Below are 20,270 nucleotides of genomic sequence, written 5' to 3'. Positions count from 1 at the left end.
GTAAAATCGCTGCAAAAATGAATGTTTTTTCTTCCAAAAATTGATGATTTTTGCCCAAATCTTCCAAATTATGCGTGTTAGAGTATTGATTGATGTTCCTCTTGCATTCAGATGAATTTCTGCGTTGTTTTGAGAAAAGTCAATTTTTGGCCGATTTTGACTAAAAATGTAAGGCTAACCCCTTACATTTTTTTCAATTTTGGCCAAAAAATGAAATGTCTTGAAAGTTGCTAGAAAGATGCCTTAAGGGCCCTAGAACGCATTCCAAATCGATTACTGGACATATGTGCTATTAAAGGGGAAATTCCGCCGAAAAATGTAGGTAAAATCGCTGCAAAATTAAATTATTTTTCTCCAAAAATTGATGATTTTTGCCCAAATCTTCCAAATTATGCGTGTTAGAGTATTGATTGATGTTCCTCTTGCATCCAGATGAATTTCTGCCTTGTTTTGAGAAAAGTCAATTTTTGGCCAATTTTGACTAAAAATGTAAGGCTAACCCCTTACATTTTTTTCAATTTTGGCCAAAAAATGAAATTTCTTGAAAGTTGCTAGAAAGATGCCTTAAGGGCCGTAGAACGCATTCCAAATCGATTACTGGACATATGTGCTATTAAAGGGGTAATTCCGCCGAAAAAATTAAGGTAAAATCGCTAAAAGATATTAATTTTCTCCAAAAATTGATGATTTTTGCCCAAATCTTCCAAATTATGCGTGTTAGAGTATTGATTGATGTCTCTGTTGCATCCAGATGAATTGCTGCCTTGTTTTGAGAAAAGTCAATTTTTTTGCCGAATTTGACTAAAAATATCAGGCTAACCCCTTACACTTTTTTTCAAATTTGGCCAAAAAATGAAATTTCTTGAAAGTTGCTAGAACGATGCCTTAAGGGCCCTAGAACGCATTCCTAATCGATTGCTGGACAGATGTGCTATTAAAGGGGAAATTCCGCCGAAAAATGTAGGAAAAATCGCTCAAAAATCAATGTTTTTTTTCCAAAAATTGATGATTTTTGCCCATATCTTCCAAATTATGCGTGTAAGAGTATTGATTGATGTTCCTCTTGCATTCAGATGAATTTCTGCGTTGTTTTGAGAAAAGTCAATTTTTGGCCGATTTTGACTAAAAATGTAAGGCTAACCCCTTACATTTTTTTCAATTTTGGCCAAAAAATGAAATGTCTTGAAAGTTGCTAGAACGATGCCTTAAGGGCCCTAGAACGCATTCCAAATCGATTACTGGACATATGTGCTATTAAAGGGGAAATTCCGCCGAAAAATGTAGGTAAAATCGCTGCAAAATTAAATTATTTTTCTCCAAAAATTGATGATTTTTGCCCAAATCTTCCAAATTATGCGTGTTAGAGTATTGATTGATGTTCCTCTTGCATTCAGATGAATTTCTGCCTTGTTTTGAGAAAAGTCAATTTTTGGCCGATTTTGACTAAAAATGTAAGGCTAACCCCTTACATTTTTTTCAATTTTGGCCAAAAAATGAAATGTCTTGAAAGTTGCTAGAAAGATGCCTTAAGGGCCCTAGAACGCATTCCAAATCGATTACATGTACTGGACATATGTGCTATTAAAGGGGAAATTCCGCCGAAAAATGTAGGTAAAATCGCTGCAAAAATGAATGTTTTTCTTCCAAAAATTGATGATTTTTGCCCAAATCTTCCAAATTATGCGTGTTAGAGTATTGATTGATGTTCCGCTTGCATCCAGATGAATTTCTGCCTTGTTTTGAGAAAAGTCAATTTTTGGCCAATTTTGACTAAAAATGTAAGGCTAACCCCTTGTTTTTTTTGAAATTTTTGTCCAAAAAATGAAATTGCTTGAAAGTTGCTAGAAATATGCCTTAAGGCCCCTAAAACGCATTCCAAATCGATTGCTGGACAGATGTGCTATTCAAGGGGAAATACCGTCCAAAAATTAAGGTAAAATTGCTCAAAAATACCTTTTTGTTCCTCTAAAAATTGATTATTCTAGCCCAAATCTTCAAAATTGTGCACGTTAGAGGATTGATTGATGTTCCTCTTGCATCCAGATGAATTTCTGCCTTGTTTTGAGAAAAGTCAATTTTTGGCCAATTTTGACTAAAAATGATTGTTTTTTTTTTTAATTTTGGCCAAAAAATGAAATTGCTTGAAAGTTGCTAGAAAGATGGCATAAGGCCCCTAAAACGCATTCGAAATCGATTGCTGGACAGATGTACTATTCAAGGAGAATAAATGAAAATGAAAAAAATTAAATAAAAAATCACTCAAAAAATGGATTTCTTTTTCTCAAAAAATGGTATTTTTGCCCAAATCTTCAAAATTGTGCATGTTAGAGTTTTGGTTGATGTTATTCCATATTTTGGCCATTTTTGGAAACGTAAGGGTAACCCCTTGCATATTTGTCAATTTAGGCCACAAAATGAAAATGCTTGAAGTTGTTAGAAAGACCCGTCACCCCCCCCCCCCCAAAAAAAAATATAATTACTTTTTCTGAATAAAAAAATATCAATAAGTACATGAACGAAACAAAACAGATGGAAACAGAAGGCGGCATTGATTTTTGATGAGTAAATCTCATTTTAATGTTCTTTCAACCTGTATAAAATAATAACATATGTTCTTTGTTACAATGTTGCTCTGGATGCATAAAAATTCACGTTAAAAAAGGCACAAGTTTATATTATAAAATGGGACACCTTCTGTTTACACGGGTACGTTAAAAAGGATTGCTTGAAATACTTTATCCAGAAAAATAGCTGAATTAGTTACTTAACATTGATTGAAAATTGAATGGACAATTTCTTATGGTAATTACACGACTGTTAAATTGGGGGATGAGGAAATCTGGCCAATGTTGTCAAAAATGCAACATCACAGTTTTTGAAAAGCGGATAAACCTCTAACATGAAACAATGTTTAAAATAAAAATATTATAATGCTGTTATTAAGGAATAACTTTTTACTGATCATTAAATGCATGATTGTTTACGTTTTGTATATTTACATATCAACCAATTAATACACAAATAGTTTCAATACTAATAATCACATTACAAATGTACAATTATGAGGTGATTTTATTTTCTGAGAAAAAATTAAATGATTCAAAATTTCGCAAAAAGAAAAAGGAAATTGGTCTTCCGCCATCTATAGAGTACTCACTTTGACTTCAAAAGAAATTATCAAAAATACCACTGCATAGAAATCGCATGGACTGGCACAAAATTGAACAAAATAGCATTTTTTTCACACCAAGTAAACTGCAAAATGAAGAAACGATAAAAAATATTAGAAGCATTGCAAGACACAAATTCCACAACAGCCAGCTGAAACATAATGCAGGGAAAAATGTGTAGAAATTCCATCAGTATATGATTGAAGTAAAAATAACAATAACAATAAAAAATAAAACAATAATAAAGAAATACTTGACCCTGTGTTTTTTATTAAGCATTTCACAATGAGATGAAATGCTGTACTTAGAAGCAAGAAAATGGTATCAGAAATTCATAAATTGGTTTTGGTTCAATAAATTCCTTGAAAAAGTTGCTTTAGTCATTCTCAAAAACAAAATTGTTTCGTAACTACATGTAATTGAAGAGTTTATTTCCAATATGCAACATATCCATTTGAAAAAGGTGAATATTTTGCACGGTTATGAAACGTTAAAGAATTAAAACAGCATAACAGCTGTTTCTAAACTTAATTGTTCGCCTTAATGTATTCTTAAGTTGTGTTGAATGTAGAAGTAAAGATCGGGGGGGGGGGGGGGGGGGGGGCAGCATGACGTCAGTTTACATCAGTGGCTATGTGTATTACCATTCAGCACTCTAGTATTTTTCATCGGTTGCTGTGTGTTAACAATCAACACTCCAAACTCAAGAACCATTGAGTTTCAAGAACATAGGTCTGGGAGCTAGTTAGGCCAATGTAAAACATTCCTGCATGTCCGCACTCACGTAACAGTCGATTCTTGTTAATACAAACTCGTTCGGACCTAGCCAAGTTGTTTGTTATATCAGAATTTTATATTAAGAGGAACATCAGTTCCATTCATTGTGCACATAAATGCACAGTTGGGACCAAGGCTTTATGTTTGTTATAACCAGAATTTGTATTAACAGTGTTTGTGCTATAACGATCGACTGTAACAGCCTTCAAAATTGACTTTAGACAGCCAGCAGAGAGTGGGATTCCAAAAGAGAACAAAATGACGTACATCGCGTTTATGAAATAAAGACATCTATAGACCATTATCATGTTGCGGCCATCTTGATTTTTTTCCATTCAAATCAACGTAACCAAAGCAAGGCTGGAAGGGAACTAGTCTGGTTCCTTTTTGCACAAAAACCATTATCATTCAGTACAGTTATTGGATACAGGGAACATGACTGAAATGGTGGCAGCATGATCAAGGTCTATTGGAGTCCTCTCTTGACTCACAAAACGATTTAGCACTGCAACAGATATGCAAATGAGTTTAACAAACCAATGCATGTGATTGGGTAATGATAACCATGAATATGAATATTCAATACATGTACTTTCAAATCAATGACCATTGGTAAACAGTGTGGCAAAATTATCTCAAATTCATCACTAAAATGTCAATCCAATTGACTGTACGTGTATATCAGATTTAATGAGAATTATGACCACCCACATGATTATGAAAAACAATCAACTGAAATTTGCAAACTAAATCATATTTTTTTTGTCTGTGTTGTTCATAACTGAACTCCACAAGACGTGATTAGTGCATTACAAAAGCCAATGCTGTGAAAACGCAAGCAGAAGCTGCCACTCAGAAAAGTGTAATAAAAATAATGCTACACCTGCCAAAATGCAGGGGGGTTGCTCTTGCACAATAACACAGCCTGAAAGCGAAACACTACCATTTACATAGCCCACATCATGCCTCTTCCGCCTGCTGTTCCATCTTTGGTTCTTCCTCCTGCTGGGCTTCCTGCGTTTGTGCTTGCTCCTCTGGCTTAGTAGTCTCCTCTTCAGCCTGGTTAGTCTCCTCTTTGTCCTGGTTAGTCTCCTCTCCAGCACCTTGTGTTTCTTGCTCCTTTTGCTCATCTGTTGGACTCCTCCGCTCCTCTCTTGATTTTGTTCGTCTTCTTTCGTTCCTGGATGATTTACGACCTGAGCGGCTTGTTCCATTAGCTTCAGCTTCCTTTCTTCTCCGCTATAACAAAAAAAAGGAAATGGTCAAAATTTAAAGAAAAATTGTTTTGATCCTACAAAACTTTTCCATTTTAATTTGTTTTAAGACAGCCAGAAAAAAAATGGTTTAACCGATTTTGTCATTGTACCTCCCCAAAATGCCCTGCCTGTTACTTCTTAAACTGCATGCTCAAAATTAATGATAAATAAATAAATACAATAAATAAAAGTAAAGTCTGTCACGAGCCAATGTGGCCCATCAGACCGGTGTTTCAGCAGCATTAAAATGATTGAGAATATTCTTCTCCCCTGGATGGGATGCTATAGTCCATCGCAGGTTAATAACGGTACCCATTTGTACTCCTGGGTGGAGGGAGGCAAGTGGGGTGAGGTGGCTTGCCCAAGGACACAACATGACCAGCAGCTGGATTCGAACCCACTGATCATGATTCACAAACCCTATACCACTAGGCCACATTCCCCAAATACAGTGTTATACAATTTAATACGAGGGCTAATAAGTTCAGCACAGGTTCTAAAGCATTTGACTTTCTTTTTCAAAATGTAGTTTTTAGCATCGATTTGACATATTCCCATTTTGCATGTACCAGACACAAGCTAATGTATGGCACACTTAAAAAGGCCAGCACGCAACAAACTATATTTAGATAAATCATCAATAATTCAGCCATTGATAGACCAGCTGCTCCTTCGCAGTTCTCGGAAGTGTTTGATGAAGGCGGCTCTGTCTAATTATGACACAATTTTCTTACAAAAAATATTGATCGTACAGCCAGGTTGCATGTTGACACCCTAGAATTTTTCGAGCGCTTCGTCTTCACTAATTATTACCATCTTGTGCTTGAAGAGCCAGCATCGATTTGCAAGATGTATTTTTTGTTGTAATGGTTTGCTGTGTTTGGAGAATTTAATAATTATTCTCAAAGCCTTGGTACGCGTATGCTGTTAAATCCACCAAGTTGGATACAGCTAGAGGAAAAAAGAGGACTAAGAATTTTTTTGTGGGGGGGGGGGAGAAATATTTATATTTATCAGTTTAAATTTTAAAACTTAAAATTCCATCTTTCATAGTTTAAAAAATGTTGTCGAACTCAAATGCAGTATTATAATGACAATGGTACTGCTTGATTTGGTTTTTAAAAATATAATTTTGTCTCAAAAAGATCATTATGAAGTACTCAACCTAATAAATTCATAATGTTTATGTTAAGCTTTGATATTAACCCTCTTGCTTTTTAGCTGACTTGAAAAACTTCCTGGAATGTTTTTCATAAAAAATAATCTCTCACTCTTTTATTTGCACGGGACTAAATGTATCGCCTAGCTGGCTTGACAGTCTTTGATAAGTTCTGCAGTTTAAATGCAACGGGCAATTAAGATAAAAACCCTCATTGAAATTTTGATGTGTTGCCATGGCATCTCTGATAATAAGTACGGCTGGTAAGTGACGACCTTAGAACTAATGTGTTGCTAGGCAACTCGTGACAGTGGGCTAGAAAATGCTCATGCTAGTTGAATCAACAGGTCGATAAGTACCTACTCAAACCTACAAAAAATATGAATGACAATCAATACCAGTAATACTTAAGATGTGTAGAAAATAAAAAAATTAGGCTGAGGAAAATTATTGCCTATATGTCTAAAATGCAACGGGAAAAGAACAAATTACAAAAAAAATTGATATTTGACATAGTGTTCATTGCCATATGTTATTCCAATCTCTTAGGGTCATTAAAATTCTCGTACAACTTTAATAATTTCTCCGGGTCATTTTTTTGACATTGTGGTGTTTTCTGGAAAAGTGTGACTGAATACACACATTTAAATAATAACAGGAAGAAAAGGAAAACAGGGGGGTCATTTAATAAACAAAGGGAGAAGGTTTTGATTGTTTACAAAAAATTAATGAAGAATTTATTTCCAAAATGTAATAAACGCCGTCCTGTAATCTTTTGAAATCCTGCTCTCTCCTGGTTGTGCAAAATCAGTTTCGAGGGGTTTTATAGTTAAACACAATATAAAAACGAAAAACGAAGTTTAAAAACAGCTGTTATATTGTTTTATTCTTTAAACTTTGATAAACTGTAAGCAATTGTTTAACTTTTTCTCAAACGGATATCTCGTGTTTTGGAAATAAAGTCTTCAAAAGATCCTTTTTAATGAATTGTCTCTCTGACATGTGTGTGAGTTTCAGGCCAACCAGGGACATCCTGGGTCGAGCAACTGGGACCGACCAGCAAGGTTGACAGCTCTGCAACCAGGCTACAAACCGCGGACACATGCGGTAGAGTGAGTGAGTGAGTGAGTGTTATTTGAAAAATTCGACTCACCTCTTTGGCCTCTGCCCGCATTCTCTCTTGTTCCTCTTGTTCCAATTCCCACCAGTTTCTAGGGTAGCGAGCGATGTTATCCATAAATGCTTCGTTCTCCTCCCATTCCCGTTGCCACTGTTGATGGTTATACTCTGGCTCCCGCGCTAGGATACGCTTCAAGATCTCCTGGTTCTCCCGTGTCACTCGCAACAGCTCACGTTGTCGTTTCTCTTTGTTCAGACTGCAACGTAAAGATTCACTCCAAAGGTTAAACAGTTTCTTTAAGTATTTTACTGGACTGTTTCGGTACAGTTTGTCCTCTTTCACTTAAGTACTCTCTTTCATTGACATTAGAATCATCACAAGTTTTTCTCTGAAAACAAGGTTTTTATTTAATTTTATGAAGATGTTGGATCATCTGTGAGTGCAATAAGGCCATTTTTGAAAAAAAAATTAGAAATGAGGTCAAAAAGACTTTATACAATTGTTTTTAATTCAATTCAAGTGAAGTTAGACAATACTGATTTCATTTTATGAACGTGTTCAGTTATTTCCAAATCTCATTTTGATAGTTATGAAGCAAATATAGGATGAGGCCATTACCTTCTATGGATGTAGTTGTTTCTGTGGTCGACCCGTCCGGTAGTCCTCATAATCTCCGACATCTTCTCAAGAAGAATGCGATTGTCTCTCTCAATGACGGACAAACGCTCCTCCTCAAGCTGATTAGAGAAATAAAAACAGAAATAAAATGTGCGCCAATTTACAAATTTTCATACAAGAATTTAAGTTTCAAACACCATTCGTTCTTCAATATGATCCACTGTTCTTAACAAAATTGATAAGAAGAATAATGTTACATCTCAACGGTTGGCTCAACTGTTACATACCTATTTTACATCAGTAAAAAGTTAAATCCTAGTTGTTTGATAAGGTATGTGGTCTTTCACATACTCACTCACTTCAAAACTTAAGCAAGTTTAAAAGAAAATTAAGTTCATACATGTACATCCTAATCATATGCAGGCAGGTAAAATTTCAACTTCACAATTTTACATAAAAATAAAAATGACTCTTTCGTTTAAACCATCCTCACCTGTAGTTTCTTCAGCTTCAGATGTAGATGGACATAGGTTGTTGGGGCTTTTGTGTCAACCATCGGTTGGGCCTGGCGCACCTGTTAATAAAATTAATTGATTGATTATTTCTAATTCAATTCAGAAAAATAATGGTTCGACCAGACCAAGAAGTAAATATGATTTCTGTGCGACTTTATTCCAGTCTTCTGCCCAGCCATACAACCGTATACTTTTCTACACAGTTTACAAAATATATTCCTAAATTATTAATACAAAAGATCCTGAATTGAAAGGATTGCATTTTTAATTTTTTTTTTTATAAATTACAGACATTCCAATTATGTTTCAATGACAGAAATAAAAGCTATCATTTGTAACACTTAAAAGCAAATGACGACTTGTACACGCCACTGTTCCGCCTGAAACAAATCAAGTTTATCTATTTGTTCAGTGTACGTTGAAGGGTCCTTGAGCAAAGACTAAGCCTATCTGGGCAGGCTGAAGTACACGACGCAGAGTTGATTAATTGCGATGCCGATGAAACAAGTCTGGGAAAGTGCCCAGACTGCTTCGGTTTGAAGTGTTTACTGCTCATGGTCAGGTAATTAACAAGTCCCTCGATGGACTTTTGGGTTGTTTTCTGGGAAAAACATGTGTAAATATAGTACAATCTACAATGGGGTGCTTCTGTTTGGCAGATACTGAACTGATTTCTTCTGAGGTTTACAGCGAACGCAGAGCACAAAGCGACGCCGCTTGGCATTTCGCGATGTTGCCGCTGAGTTTTATACAGCAAGCATTAAACACAAAGTAAAAGGCAAAACACTAGGGGATGTATTTTGACGATAATCTCACGCATTTTTGATATCATTCCCCAATATTGAAAATTACGATACTTCAATATGATTAAAAAATTGATATCGGCGATAACGATATTGTAATAATATAGAACGATCGAGTAATATCGATGTATCGGCGGTGCTTACCCAGGATGCCTTGCCAATTATATTCAGCAGAATGCCACTTAAAACTTATGAAAGTAATTTTTTTACTTGTTAAAAGTTCTCTGCAATGAGGGTAATGGGAAACTCAACTTCATTTTGCCCCCAGTTATATATAAGAAAGGTTTTGTAAAGCTTAAAATCAAAACAATTGGCAACGAACACATCTAACAAAATGAACTTCTGAAAGTTTCACTTGATTCCGGAAAAAAATCGCACAACATGAGAGCTAGAGTGCAGCCAAAGTCGTTTGAAGTTCATATTTCAATAAGTTGGGGTATTCAACCTATCACAGTAAACACGATCTTCACTGTAAATGCATTGCAAGTGTTTGCAATGCCATCAACGAAACTTGGGTCAACTTGACCCAACTTGATACAAACCTTCTGCAGGTGTTCCTCGTAATATTTTTGGTCCCATCTCGCCTTCAGGATCCTACTCTGGCACGGCAGAGTCGACTGATAAGACTTATGCATGATTACACCCTGCTTCACGCCGTGTCTAGACGGTCTTAAAAAACAGCACTTCGCGGTGAAATTCTAGCGAAGAAACTACGAGAAATTACACCACTCTTGTTTGGGGTTCGTCCGGTGCAGCCAAACTCAATACGCCAATGTGTAATGCATACACCTGCGCCGCACGGTCGGTAACTAGGCAATCAATTATGCGGCGGCGGCGTGTGGCTTCTGTTTAGTCACATGACGCGGAAGTGTAACTACGGTGGTTACGAGGCTGGTGGCGCGACGACTGTTGTATATTGGCGACGGCTGTTTTGTGACTCGCACTTTTAACTCGGTGCAGGACAAAATGCTTACCCGGGAAATTTAAAAATGCTCTCCTTGGATGTGATGAAAAATAGCAATGGGATGAAAATATATGCGGATATTAAAATAAAGGACTCCCTAAAATTTAAAAAAAAAGAGGTGGGGGGATCATAATTAAGTTAAGAAAGTCACGAAAGGATGAACATTATAACATTATAGCATTATTAAAGGGTTATTTTATTTATTTGTCATTTCAGTCAATTGTTTCAGTCATTAAATTATTAAATGATTACTTTGAATTCAGTTATTCCATGGTGTTTTGTTTTTAATAAGTTAATGACATTAACAGGCAATCTTTAGCCTTTGGGCATAAACACTCCTGAGCTTTGCATAAAAACTGTCCACTAAAATAAAATTCACAATTTATCATTATATGTCCCCCACAGGGGGTACATATTGCATAAACATCTGCTTTCTGTATCAATTAAGCAATATATCATGTCATTTTTTATAAGCAATTAAAGTTAATGTGTCTGTTATGAAATACAAAAGGTACTAGTTATTGTAACAAATGGAAAAAAACATCTATCTATACATTAGAGAGTGGCCAGATATGTCATACTAGCAAGGATTTTTTTCAGAGCCAAAAAAAAAAAAAAAAAATTATAAATTTGCCACTTTTTTTGGGGGGGGGGGGGAGTAACACAAAGTAGTAACAGCTACGTGATATGCTATTAGAAGGTAAAATATTTTCACACATCAAAAAACGCTCCATTTTAGAACTAAGCAATTTCTAGCCCTGCTCCGTCCCAAGTTGGTTTTCCAGCCTCGATTTCCTTGAGCTTTTCTTATAATCTCTACTGCTATTTCATACCGTTCAAATATTTCAAATATTCAATTCAACTTCACATTTATTTCCATGCTTCTCGAAGAAAAATATCTATGTATACAATATACAAACTTTACTAGAGAAGGGTTAAACCATGAAGCAGTAAATATCAAATTAACAACAAAATAAAAAAAGCAAATAGAGCATGGTGCTGTTTTAATAAGCAGAAGCTTGTGGAAAACAGGCCACAGAAACAACACAGGACAAACAAACAAACAAACAAACAAAAAACCAACCAACAAACAAACAAAGACATTGCAATGGTAAGCACACACGAGACAAGGAACATTAAACTGATGATGTCAGAGGCAAAACGATGAATAGATGGCAAAAAGCTGTATGAGCAAAAAAAAAAAAAAACCAAACAAACCAACGATAAACAAACAAAAACAATATTTGAGGGATAAAGAAACGTAGTAGACTCAATCAGGAGAGACATCTCATCAGACCAGCTTATTTCATTCTCTGGTTTTACTACTGAATACCTTCACAGGTGTATAATGTTGCAAGTCCAACACAAGTCCAATCATATGTAAATCTCAAGTTCATCACAAGTCCAGTCACAAGTAACAGTGGATGAACAATAACAAAGGAATGCCTTTATCGAAGCTCCTTTGAATAGCTTGTGAGTTGAATCGGGCCTGGAGGACTTGTGATGGACTTGCAGGGACTTGTGATGGACTGGACTCCCTGCATGGTGTTACATTATGGAAGCATCGTGTGATATTTGACGCCAGGAAGAACACACAGCATCTCAAATAACAGGTTAGCGGCAATCAAGGCTGTGGTACCCAGGGGGTCATAGGCGGGACAAACCTAAAATAAAAAAAAAATCAACAACAATTAATCACAGATACCAAGTTGTAGTTCAATAATCAAGAGCCTTTCACACTATCATCTCACCTACCCGTGTTAAAATCACCAAGGGTCCCTTGGGGGCTTGGGTCAGAACGAACCCAGGTCTGCACGGTATGCCTTTCACACCTACACTAGTTTGTACTGTTTTTCTACCCAGGTTCAGAGCCTCCAATCCTGGTCCAGACTAGGGTTTAATTGTACCTGTGAATGCTGCAGCCAGACCCTAGTAGTATGTCATGGGCCAACGTGGCATGAAATGACTGACAATATATCCATTCCCCCTGGATAGGATGTTAGTTACTCCCAAGCTATTGCAGGTACCCGTTTAAAACTCCTGGGTGGAGAGAGGCCAGTGGAGGTAAAGTAGCTTGCCCGAGAACACAATTACCAGCAGCTGGATTCGAACCCCTGACCTTCTGATCATATAGCCACAAACCCTGACCACAATGCCACACTCCCCACACAGCCGGACACTATAGGGGCAGCCAAAATCTCAGGGTTTGATCCAGGTCAACACGGACATTTCTAACAGTGTAAAGGCTTTCAAAAAACTGAATTGTAAGTTGGTAGATAGTAGGAGATTTTACAACTGAGAACGATGACAACCTACCTCAACCATGTCCCCGCCGATGATGTTCAATCCCCTACAACCCCGGAGTATCTCCATAGCTTGAATGGTTGTCAGTCCGCCCAGCTCCGGTGTGCCTGTCAAATTGAACCAACAGGTTGAGGACATGTATTAAGCATTATATGACGTCACTAATCAGCAGATGCTTTTGCAAAAGAGCCTAGCCAAGCAGGCCCAAATTCACGGCTCTACCAACAATGAAATTCGGCACTACTGATCAAAATCTATGCTTACGTACCGCACTGTCCCGAAAAATTAATTATGGGCCAAATATAGAATGCTTGGTTACGAGATCTACGCATGCATAAAAGCAAAAATTCCTTGCTAACGTATGAAATGCGCTCAGAACAGCTATTAAAGTTAGCCCAGTTCAAAAACAACATGGGATGGAAATGCTGTTTGACATCAGGATTTGTTTTAAGCCGACCGCCAAATTTAAGAGAGTTTAGATCCTCACCAGTTCCCGGTGCAACTGAAGGATCCAAAGCGTCGATATCAAAGCTGATGTAGACTGGGATGTCGGGCCCAATCATCGCCCGGACCTCATCCATGAGAGGGACCATAGACTTGTACCAGCACTCCTCCACGACAACCACCTTGACACCCTGAAAAAAAAATGATGGCCAGTGACATTATTTCTTTTTCGTCACTGTCAATGAGCCCCCCGTCTTCAATTATTTTCTCATGGTCATGATCACTATCATTATATCGACATTGTCTTCAGCATTGCCACTGTTATCTATTTGCCTACTGTAAGCCCATGGATGCAAGGGTGCCCGCTACAAAGGATCAAGACCTGTTATGATAAAACAAAGAGGTATGGGGAGTTTTAAGCTGTGACAGTGAAGCACGACAGGCAGACACTGAGGCACAGATATGCTGATGGAGCAAAAACACATTCCAGAGCACCCATTCTTGTTTTACTCTACTCTCGGGGACAATGCTTTGTGTTTTCTTTTGTCCCTGTAATATAACACTCGCCCATAGACTAAGCACACAAACTTACTACAGAGGATTGTTTCCAACAAAAGACCCAACTCCCGAGGACTGAAAGGATCTGTTGTTCTCCCTTTGTGTGTCGGTCCTAAGGGGTTATGTAGAACACGTACACAATCACTAAGCTTTAACACAGCTTACCAGATCTTTCTGCCATTGATGGCAGTTGGCAGAGACCTCGGATCCCCGCAGACCGATCTGGACCATCTTCTTGGGATCGATAATCCCTTCTTCTAGAGACCGACGGAACGGCGTGCCGTGTGCAATCTTCTCTCCTAACATGATGTCCTCGCAGTCGTTGTGAGCGTCGATGTGCACCAGTCCAATCTGGCCATATTTCTCCTGAAAGACGATCGAGATAACAGATAACTGCTGAATTCTTAAAACTACAGACTGCATGTTTTTTGGCATGACGAGGAGTTCTAGGTGAGACGGTCCCAGGCGGTCCCCAGGGACTTATGCTTTTGACACACTTTATTTGAATGACAACATGTAACAACTTGGCTCGGGACAGGATGACTTGTGAGTGACTCATGTCACTGATTTGTGAGGACTTTTTAGCACGCTTAACGCCGGAGGACGTGTAAGTATATTCGCAGGGGCGGGTGACGGGTTAAATCATCAAGCTTTCACCAAACCCGGCAGTGGACGTGTACACATGTCATGGTTCCCATTGGATTTGCACACACCGTGCTTTGAACTTGAGCTTGGCCACTGTGCACGGCCTGTCGTCGTAGCAAATATCGCTCCGTGGCGGGGCCGCAGAGTGTTGCAAAATATGAAGTTGCGGTGAGAAGTATTGTACAAAAAATGTACAAATGACTCTCAAGAGAGTCAGTATTTGTGGTGTTTGACTTGATTTTAAAATTTGGCCACTAAAATTTTGTCTTTTTAAAAAGTGTTTTTTTTTCCGGCCGAATCGCGTCCTCACTGGACGATAACTCCATCGATCCGAAAAGACTCTGGTTCACTTTGATTTACCTTGACAGCTTGTAGTATGGGATAGGTGAGTGTGTGGTCTCCACCCAGAGTCAGTGGTGTACAGCCGGCAGCAAAGATCTTGACGTAGGCCTCCTTGATCATCTGAACGGCCTTCTTGAGATCGTAGAGGTTGATGTTGACATCACCAATGTCTGCCACTTGGAGGGACTCATAAGGAGCTGCCCCTACTCGGAGACCAAAGGAACTGTTTTAGAGTTGAACAAAGAAATTGACTGGGGCAGGGTTTGAACCTGCAACCTCTGGATTGCCGTTCCAGTGCTCTACCAACTCAGCTATCCAGCCCTATGTCGGTGGTTCCCTAGTTTATCAGTGTCTTTGTTCAAGGGACACTAGTCATCCGAAGCCATGAACTCATATGCCATGTAGCCAGGGATCACGCCCAAAGTCATGATGCAAGCAACATTAGCAATATGCTGCAAACCTGGGAAACAGCAAATACATGTAGGATCACTCCAGATTCAGCTTATTTTATTTATACCAAAATAGCTTGTGTGATTTGAGGCTATAAAACATGATGAGAGTACAAATTGGGAGAAGTTTGAATTTTCACATGTGGCTCTATCATTCAATGTTTAAAGATTGAAGCGTTTTTCTCTAAAGTCTTATTTACCGATTGTGTTGACGTTTCGGACGAGAACGGATTCCATCCTGATTTGGCGGGGCCCCAACCTAGCTCCTGAACGGTTGGATGTTCCTATGTCCAACGGTATGCCCACAAAACCAACATCAAGTCCTGAACAAAAAAAAGCAGGGAGATTTACAATTAGGTAACATCAGTGATAGAAACATTTCAATCAACAATGCGAAATTATCCATCAAATTTAGCAAATGGGACCTTGTAATTCACGGTAAATCGGGGTTAGGAAGTATAATGCCGGCGCCTGCAAAATATTCACTGCCTTTATTCGACCAATCAACTAGCTTGTCCGCACCTTTTGGGTCTTTTTGGAATGGTAGTCGGTACATGGTAGCAATTCCACCGGCCCTTGCACACTCCATGCCGTTCAATGGTTCGTTGAATGGTCGACCGTTTTTAGTTGGGCAACTTGAGCTAATGTGACGTGTCTGTGAAACACTTCCATTGATCAAATGTTTCAACGGAAAATGTAGCCGTGATGATAACATTCTCAGGTACCCCGCCATCTCTGTATGATAATGAAATACAAAATTAATATACAGTTCAGTTACATACAAGCACAATGCATTTTCTCCATTGTTGATCTATATTTTTACTCCATCCAAAAAAAAAGCATAAATTAATAAGAAAACGAAAATGAAACTATTTTTTAATAAATATCTTTAGCAACAAAGAAGGTTTGATATTATCACTGCGGAAAAAAGTACCAAAAAAAGGGCTAATCGTGAATACCTACTTCTACCGCGCCAGGACGAGTACTCGATCGAGTATATGAAAACCACGATTAGAACAACGAGTAGCAAACACTACTCACGAGTACTCGGGATACTCACCGAGCAGCCCAGCACTAGGTTTGGAGGAATTTTTTTAAAGGGAAATATAAGTTGAGAACCAATCGGTTGATAATCTGGTTCCAATAGCCAAAGATCCTGACGTTGACTATGATCAGGTCAGGGAACCAGACGGTCCACTGCCGTAACAACTTTTTGTTGAAGTAACGTTTCATTTCATTTTATTTCCTTAGTGCTCCTTGGCTTTGGAGGATCTTTTCTTGGGAAACAAAATCCGAGAACCATTCGGTTGATTTGTACTCTGTAGTTTGGTTCCAAGAGCCAAAGATCCTGACATGACATTGAATATTGTCCGGTCATGCAGGCCAGGGAACCAGACAGTTGACTGCCGTAACGATAGCTACTGACTGCGAAAGTTAAACCGCATGCCTACATTTATCATGTTTATAGTTAGTACATCCATCACCCATGATAAAGAATGTAGCTGCAGTAAGTACTAGTACTACTACTAGGGTAAGACCGAAATTTGTACTGTCCCTGAGCACACATACTATCATTCTAACAACAGGTGTTCCACATTACACCCCAAGGTCTTCACGTCACTCTTTTCCAAGCAATACACCCACAGCATACCAAGACTGTGATTTAACCCTTGTACAGGGGAAAGTGACCTCATAAGGGTACTCCCCCAGACTGACCATTACGTCAGTCTATGGTCAGTCTACCTTTACTCAGAAATGATGTCATATAAGTTATGTTTTCCTTATATGACATCATCTCCTATTTTCACTCCAAGTGGTCCCTCTGAAACTGTATAAAATGTCCACATTTTCCCACTTTATTGAGTTCTTCTTCTTCTCCCTGGGAAACCAGAGGCATAGCCATAAGCTGATTGGCATCAGGTCAACTCGGACCCAAACCAAGTCGGACCCATGCCAAGTCGGACCCACGCCAACTCGGACCCACGCCAACTCGGACCCACCACCAACTCGGACCCACTACCAACTCGGACCCAAGACCAACTCGGACCCAAGACCAACTCGGACCCAAGACCAACTCGGACCCAAGCACGACCAACTCGGACCCAACAATGACTTAATCATTAATTTCAGAGATTATATTTATAGGTCATCTTAATGTTACAGTGCTTATATAGTGAAGATATTTTGTAATTATATTGGTCAGAATTGGGCTTTTAGTTTTGTTGTTTGATCATACTATGTTGATTTTGCTCTCTTATTACTCATTCACTTTTTTTATGTAACTTTTCTTTTATAAATATATTATGGAACCCGACATGTATTTCCAAGCTCTATCAATTACCCGAAAAATCCGAATTTGTCCTGCCCGCATCCAAGTTGTAATTGATTGTTTTTTTAATAATTCACATGCTGTCCTTGAAGTTTGTGGGTTTTTTATACGACATTGTTTAATTTTTCATATTGTTTTTTTTATAACTTTTTTTTTATAAATATATTATGGAACCCGACATGTATTTCCAAGCTCGATCGATTACCCGAAAAAAATCAGAATTTGACTTTTTATACTTCATTTATTATGGAACCTTCGTTTTCCTTGAAGTATATGCAATGGTGTTTATGGATTTTTTTTTAAATACATGTACATGTAGAGATTAGAATAGACTTTGTTTTTATACCTTATTTATTTTATTTAATGGCTTATAATGTTTACTTATATTTATTGAATTAATAATGTCATGTTTGAAAGTGTTCATGTTTCAATGTCATACTTTCCAATTTATTTTTCTATGAAGATCTGTTCTCAATTTATGTGGTTGAATTAAAAATGAAATAAATTGCTGTTAAATTGAGCAAGATGGCGTGAATGATGTCAAATATGAAAATGAATAATTGGTTAAACTTTAATTTTAATTACTTTCGGTTAAAGCGCAATATGTTTCAATGGAAACAAATAATAAAAATAAATAATTAATTACACTTTTAAAGCGCATTTCAAAATAGCATTTCAATGGGCTTAACAACCACGACAAACTGCTGCAATACAGATATTTTACCTGACGACTACAATGAAAATTTATACTGAACAGCATGATAAGTCATTAAGTGGACAAATTTCATGAAATTGTCGAATGATTGAAAACGCTGTCGAATGATTGTAAACGATGGGTCCGAGTTGGTCATGCATGGGTCCGAGTTGGTAGTGGGTCCGAGTCGGTTGTGGGTCCGAGTTGGTAGTGGGTCCGAGTTGGTAGTGGGTCCGAGTTGGTAGTGGGTCCGAGTTGGCGTGGGTCCGAGTTGGTAGTGGGTCCGAGTTGGCATGGGTCCGAGTTGGCTTGGGTCCGACTTGGTTTGGGTCCGAGTTGGATCGAAACCAGCTGATTCAGCCCTATGCTCTGGCCAGTCTTCATCTACAAAACTCTTCAAAACCTCTGTCTTCTGTCTCCAACTTCCGTATTCTACCCAGCCATACCCATAAGCTGATGCAGCCGTATGGTCTGAGGTTATAGTTCTGCATACACAATACCGGTAGAATATTGAGTTCTTGAAAATAAACCAGTTTTCCATATAGCTGAGCTCATAGTCATTACCAGTGTGTCTTTGTATAGTCTTCGTAGTCATCTGTTCATCCTGCTCTAAGCCACAGCTACCCTATCCTAACATATGAAACAAAGCAAAGGCTATAGCCAAATCTATATGTTACACTAGCACTAGTATCCAGACGCCACTTGTTTGTGTACAAAGCCTATTGCCAATTGGCGAGTCAAGTGCATTTTCAAAGCATTTTCAAAACAGAATTGGAAATGTTTCTCAGTCCCAGATTCATGTCTTTTCAACATTGTTGCAATGACTGATGGCATTCAGTTTTAGACAAAATATGATTAACAAAAGTGGCTTCATGCAGGATGCAACATTCTTAAAACCAAAACAAAAACTGTAATTTATTGCTCACCAATATGTCACCTCGATCAGTTAGCTCGTAGTGTATAGCCACGCGATGCATGTAATGCTGACCTTTAGCCTCGACGCGACGTTCCTAGATGGTGACGTCAGTCATACCACATGGGGATTCCCCAAGTTATGAAAACTGACGACTTGGCGGACGGTTTGGGGGGGGGGGGGGGGAGGGGTAAGGGATGGGAGAGGGAGGGGGGGGGGGGGCTATGGCTATGCTGAGATTGTTTGGGGGAGGGGTGATGAGGCCGGGGGGGGGGGGGCATCATGGAGATTTACGCCCATCGTGCAAAATAGGTTTAATTAAGTTGAACTTGCTTGTATTTTGTAAACACGGTATAAATCAAATGTCAACCTAATTTTTTTTGCTGCATTGCGAAAACAAAAAGTGCAGATCACAATATCACCTATTGACATAAAAGTTTTCTCTATCTGGACAACCAATAAAGCAAAAGCAATTGTAACAATATAGCACTAAACACATTCATATTTCAAGCGCTAAAACTATATGTTTATTCTTCCAAGTAAATATTTTCGGATATAGCGTAAATAAGCTGGTTATAGTTTGAAGTCATAGAATAAAGACATTATTAATATAGGCTTGGATAAAATTGATACGTTTCTGTATTTTTAAATTCTTGATTAAAATACTGAGCTTGCTAATCTACTTTAAATCCGACTAAATCCGAATAAACTCTACATAAACAAAGCTGACGTGTACGATTATAATTAACCTGATTAACCTGATGAGCTGATCCATTATGCCCCGCCCAATGGTATTTTGACCAATCACAGCCGTGATTCGTCTCCGACATGCGTGCACGCGCGCATGACGCGCACGCACGCACCCAAAGTGTTGCATTGGAAGGGCGCGCGTATTGTTGACCACGTGTGCAGTGGGCGGGCCCTCATGAATCGGTCTCAAAATTTAGCTAAATAATTCAGTATTTTACACTCAGAAATACAAAAATGTATGAACATTGTCAGATCCATTTACTAAAGAGTACACTGCTGTTATAATGCCAAGATTTTTACAGTGCGGCAGCTACCAAAATGTTAAGGTGTTGTTTTAGCTACATGTTTCAGAAAGAAAATAAACAGTGCCCAAACATTGTCCCTATTTTTGCACCGATTACTGCCATTATATAGTAGAGCATAAAAAGTGCCTGTACATTTTGTAATTCTTCTGCAAAAA

The 20,270-nt window shown here is 38.3% G+C and overlaps 2 protein-coding genes across 2 annotated transcripts; both read right to left on the bottom strand.

The window, feature by feature from the left end:
* Positions 1 to 4,484: 4,484 nt before the first annotated feature.
* Positions 4,485 to 10,234, bottom strand: LOC119724261 (sperm axonemal maintenance protein CFAP97D1-like). The gene is made up of 5 exons (XM_038195231.1): positions 9,961 to 10,234; positions 8,594 to 8,674; positions 8,101 to 8,219; positions 7,516 to 7,738; positions 4,485 to 5,186 (listed from the first exon to the last, which is right to left on the bottom strand). Exons 1-5 carry the CDS (start codon positions 10,051 to 10,053, stop codon positions 4,908 to 4,910), a joined length of 795 nt encoding a protein of 264 aa, XP_038051159.1. The 5' UTR covers positions 10,054 to 10,234; the 3' UTR covers positions 4,485 to 4,907.
* Positions 10,235 to 11,864: 1,630 nt separating this feature from the next.
* On the bottom strand, positions 11,865 to 19,141 carry LOC119724260 (agmatinase, mitochondrial-like). Its single transcript, XM_038195230.1, has 8 exons — positions 19,074 to 19,141; positions 15,647 to 15,859; positions 15,325 to 15,447; positions 14,694 to 14,878; positions 13,854 to 14,054; positions 13,174 to 13,321; positions 12,699 to 12,793; positions 11,865 to 12,046 (listed from the first exon to the last, which is right to left on the bottom strand). Exons 2-8 carry the CDS (start codon positions 15,855 to 15,857, stop codon positions 11,936 to 11,938), a joined length of 1,074 nt encoding a protein of 357 aa, XP_038051158.1. The 5' UTR covers positions 15,858 to 15,859; positions 19,074 to 19,141; the 3' UTR covers positions 11,865 to 11,935.
* Between the last annotated feature and the right edge of the window lie 1,129 nt (positions 19,142 to 20,270).

This window comes from Patiria miniata, unplaced genomic scaffold (assembly GCF_015706575.1).
Source record: "Patiria miniata isolate m_02_andy unplaced genomic scaffold, ASM1570657v1 HiC_scaffold_18, whole genome shotgun sequence".
NCBI lineage: Eukaryota > Metazoa > Echinodermata > Asteroidea > Valvatida > Asterinidae > Patiria > Patiria miniata.
This window is presented reverse-complemented; position numbering and strand designations above follow the sequence as displayed.

Excerpts from the sequence above, each read along its gene's own strand:
- LOC119724260 (XM_038195230.1), bottom strand. The coding sequence starts at position 15,857 with ATGGCGGGGTACCTGAGAATGTTATCATCACGGCTACATTTTCCGTTG. Across the intron at positions 14,055-14,693 it reads CCATACTACAAGCTGTCAAG|GAGAAATATGGCCAGATTGG; the intron begins GTAAATCAAAGT and ends ATCGTCTTTCAG. Across the intron at positions 13,322-13,853 it reads ATCAATGGCAGAAAGATCTG|GGTGTCAAGGTGGTTGTCGT; the intron begins GTAAGCTGTGTT and ends TTTTTTTTTCAG.
- LOC119724261 (XM_038195231.1), bottom strand. The coding sequence starts at position 10,053 with ATGCATAAGTCTTATCAGTCGACTCTGCCGTGCCAGAGTAGGATCCTG. Across the intron at positions 8,675-9,960 it reads ACGAGGAACACCTGCAGAAG|GTGCGCCAGGCCCAACCGAT; the intron begins GTTTGTATCAAG and ends TTTTATTAACAG. Across the intron at positions 8,220-8,593 it reads TGAAGCTGAAGAAACTACAG|CTTGAGGAGGAGCGTTTGTC; the intron begins GTGAGGATGGTT and ends TTCTCTAATCAG.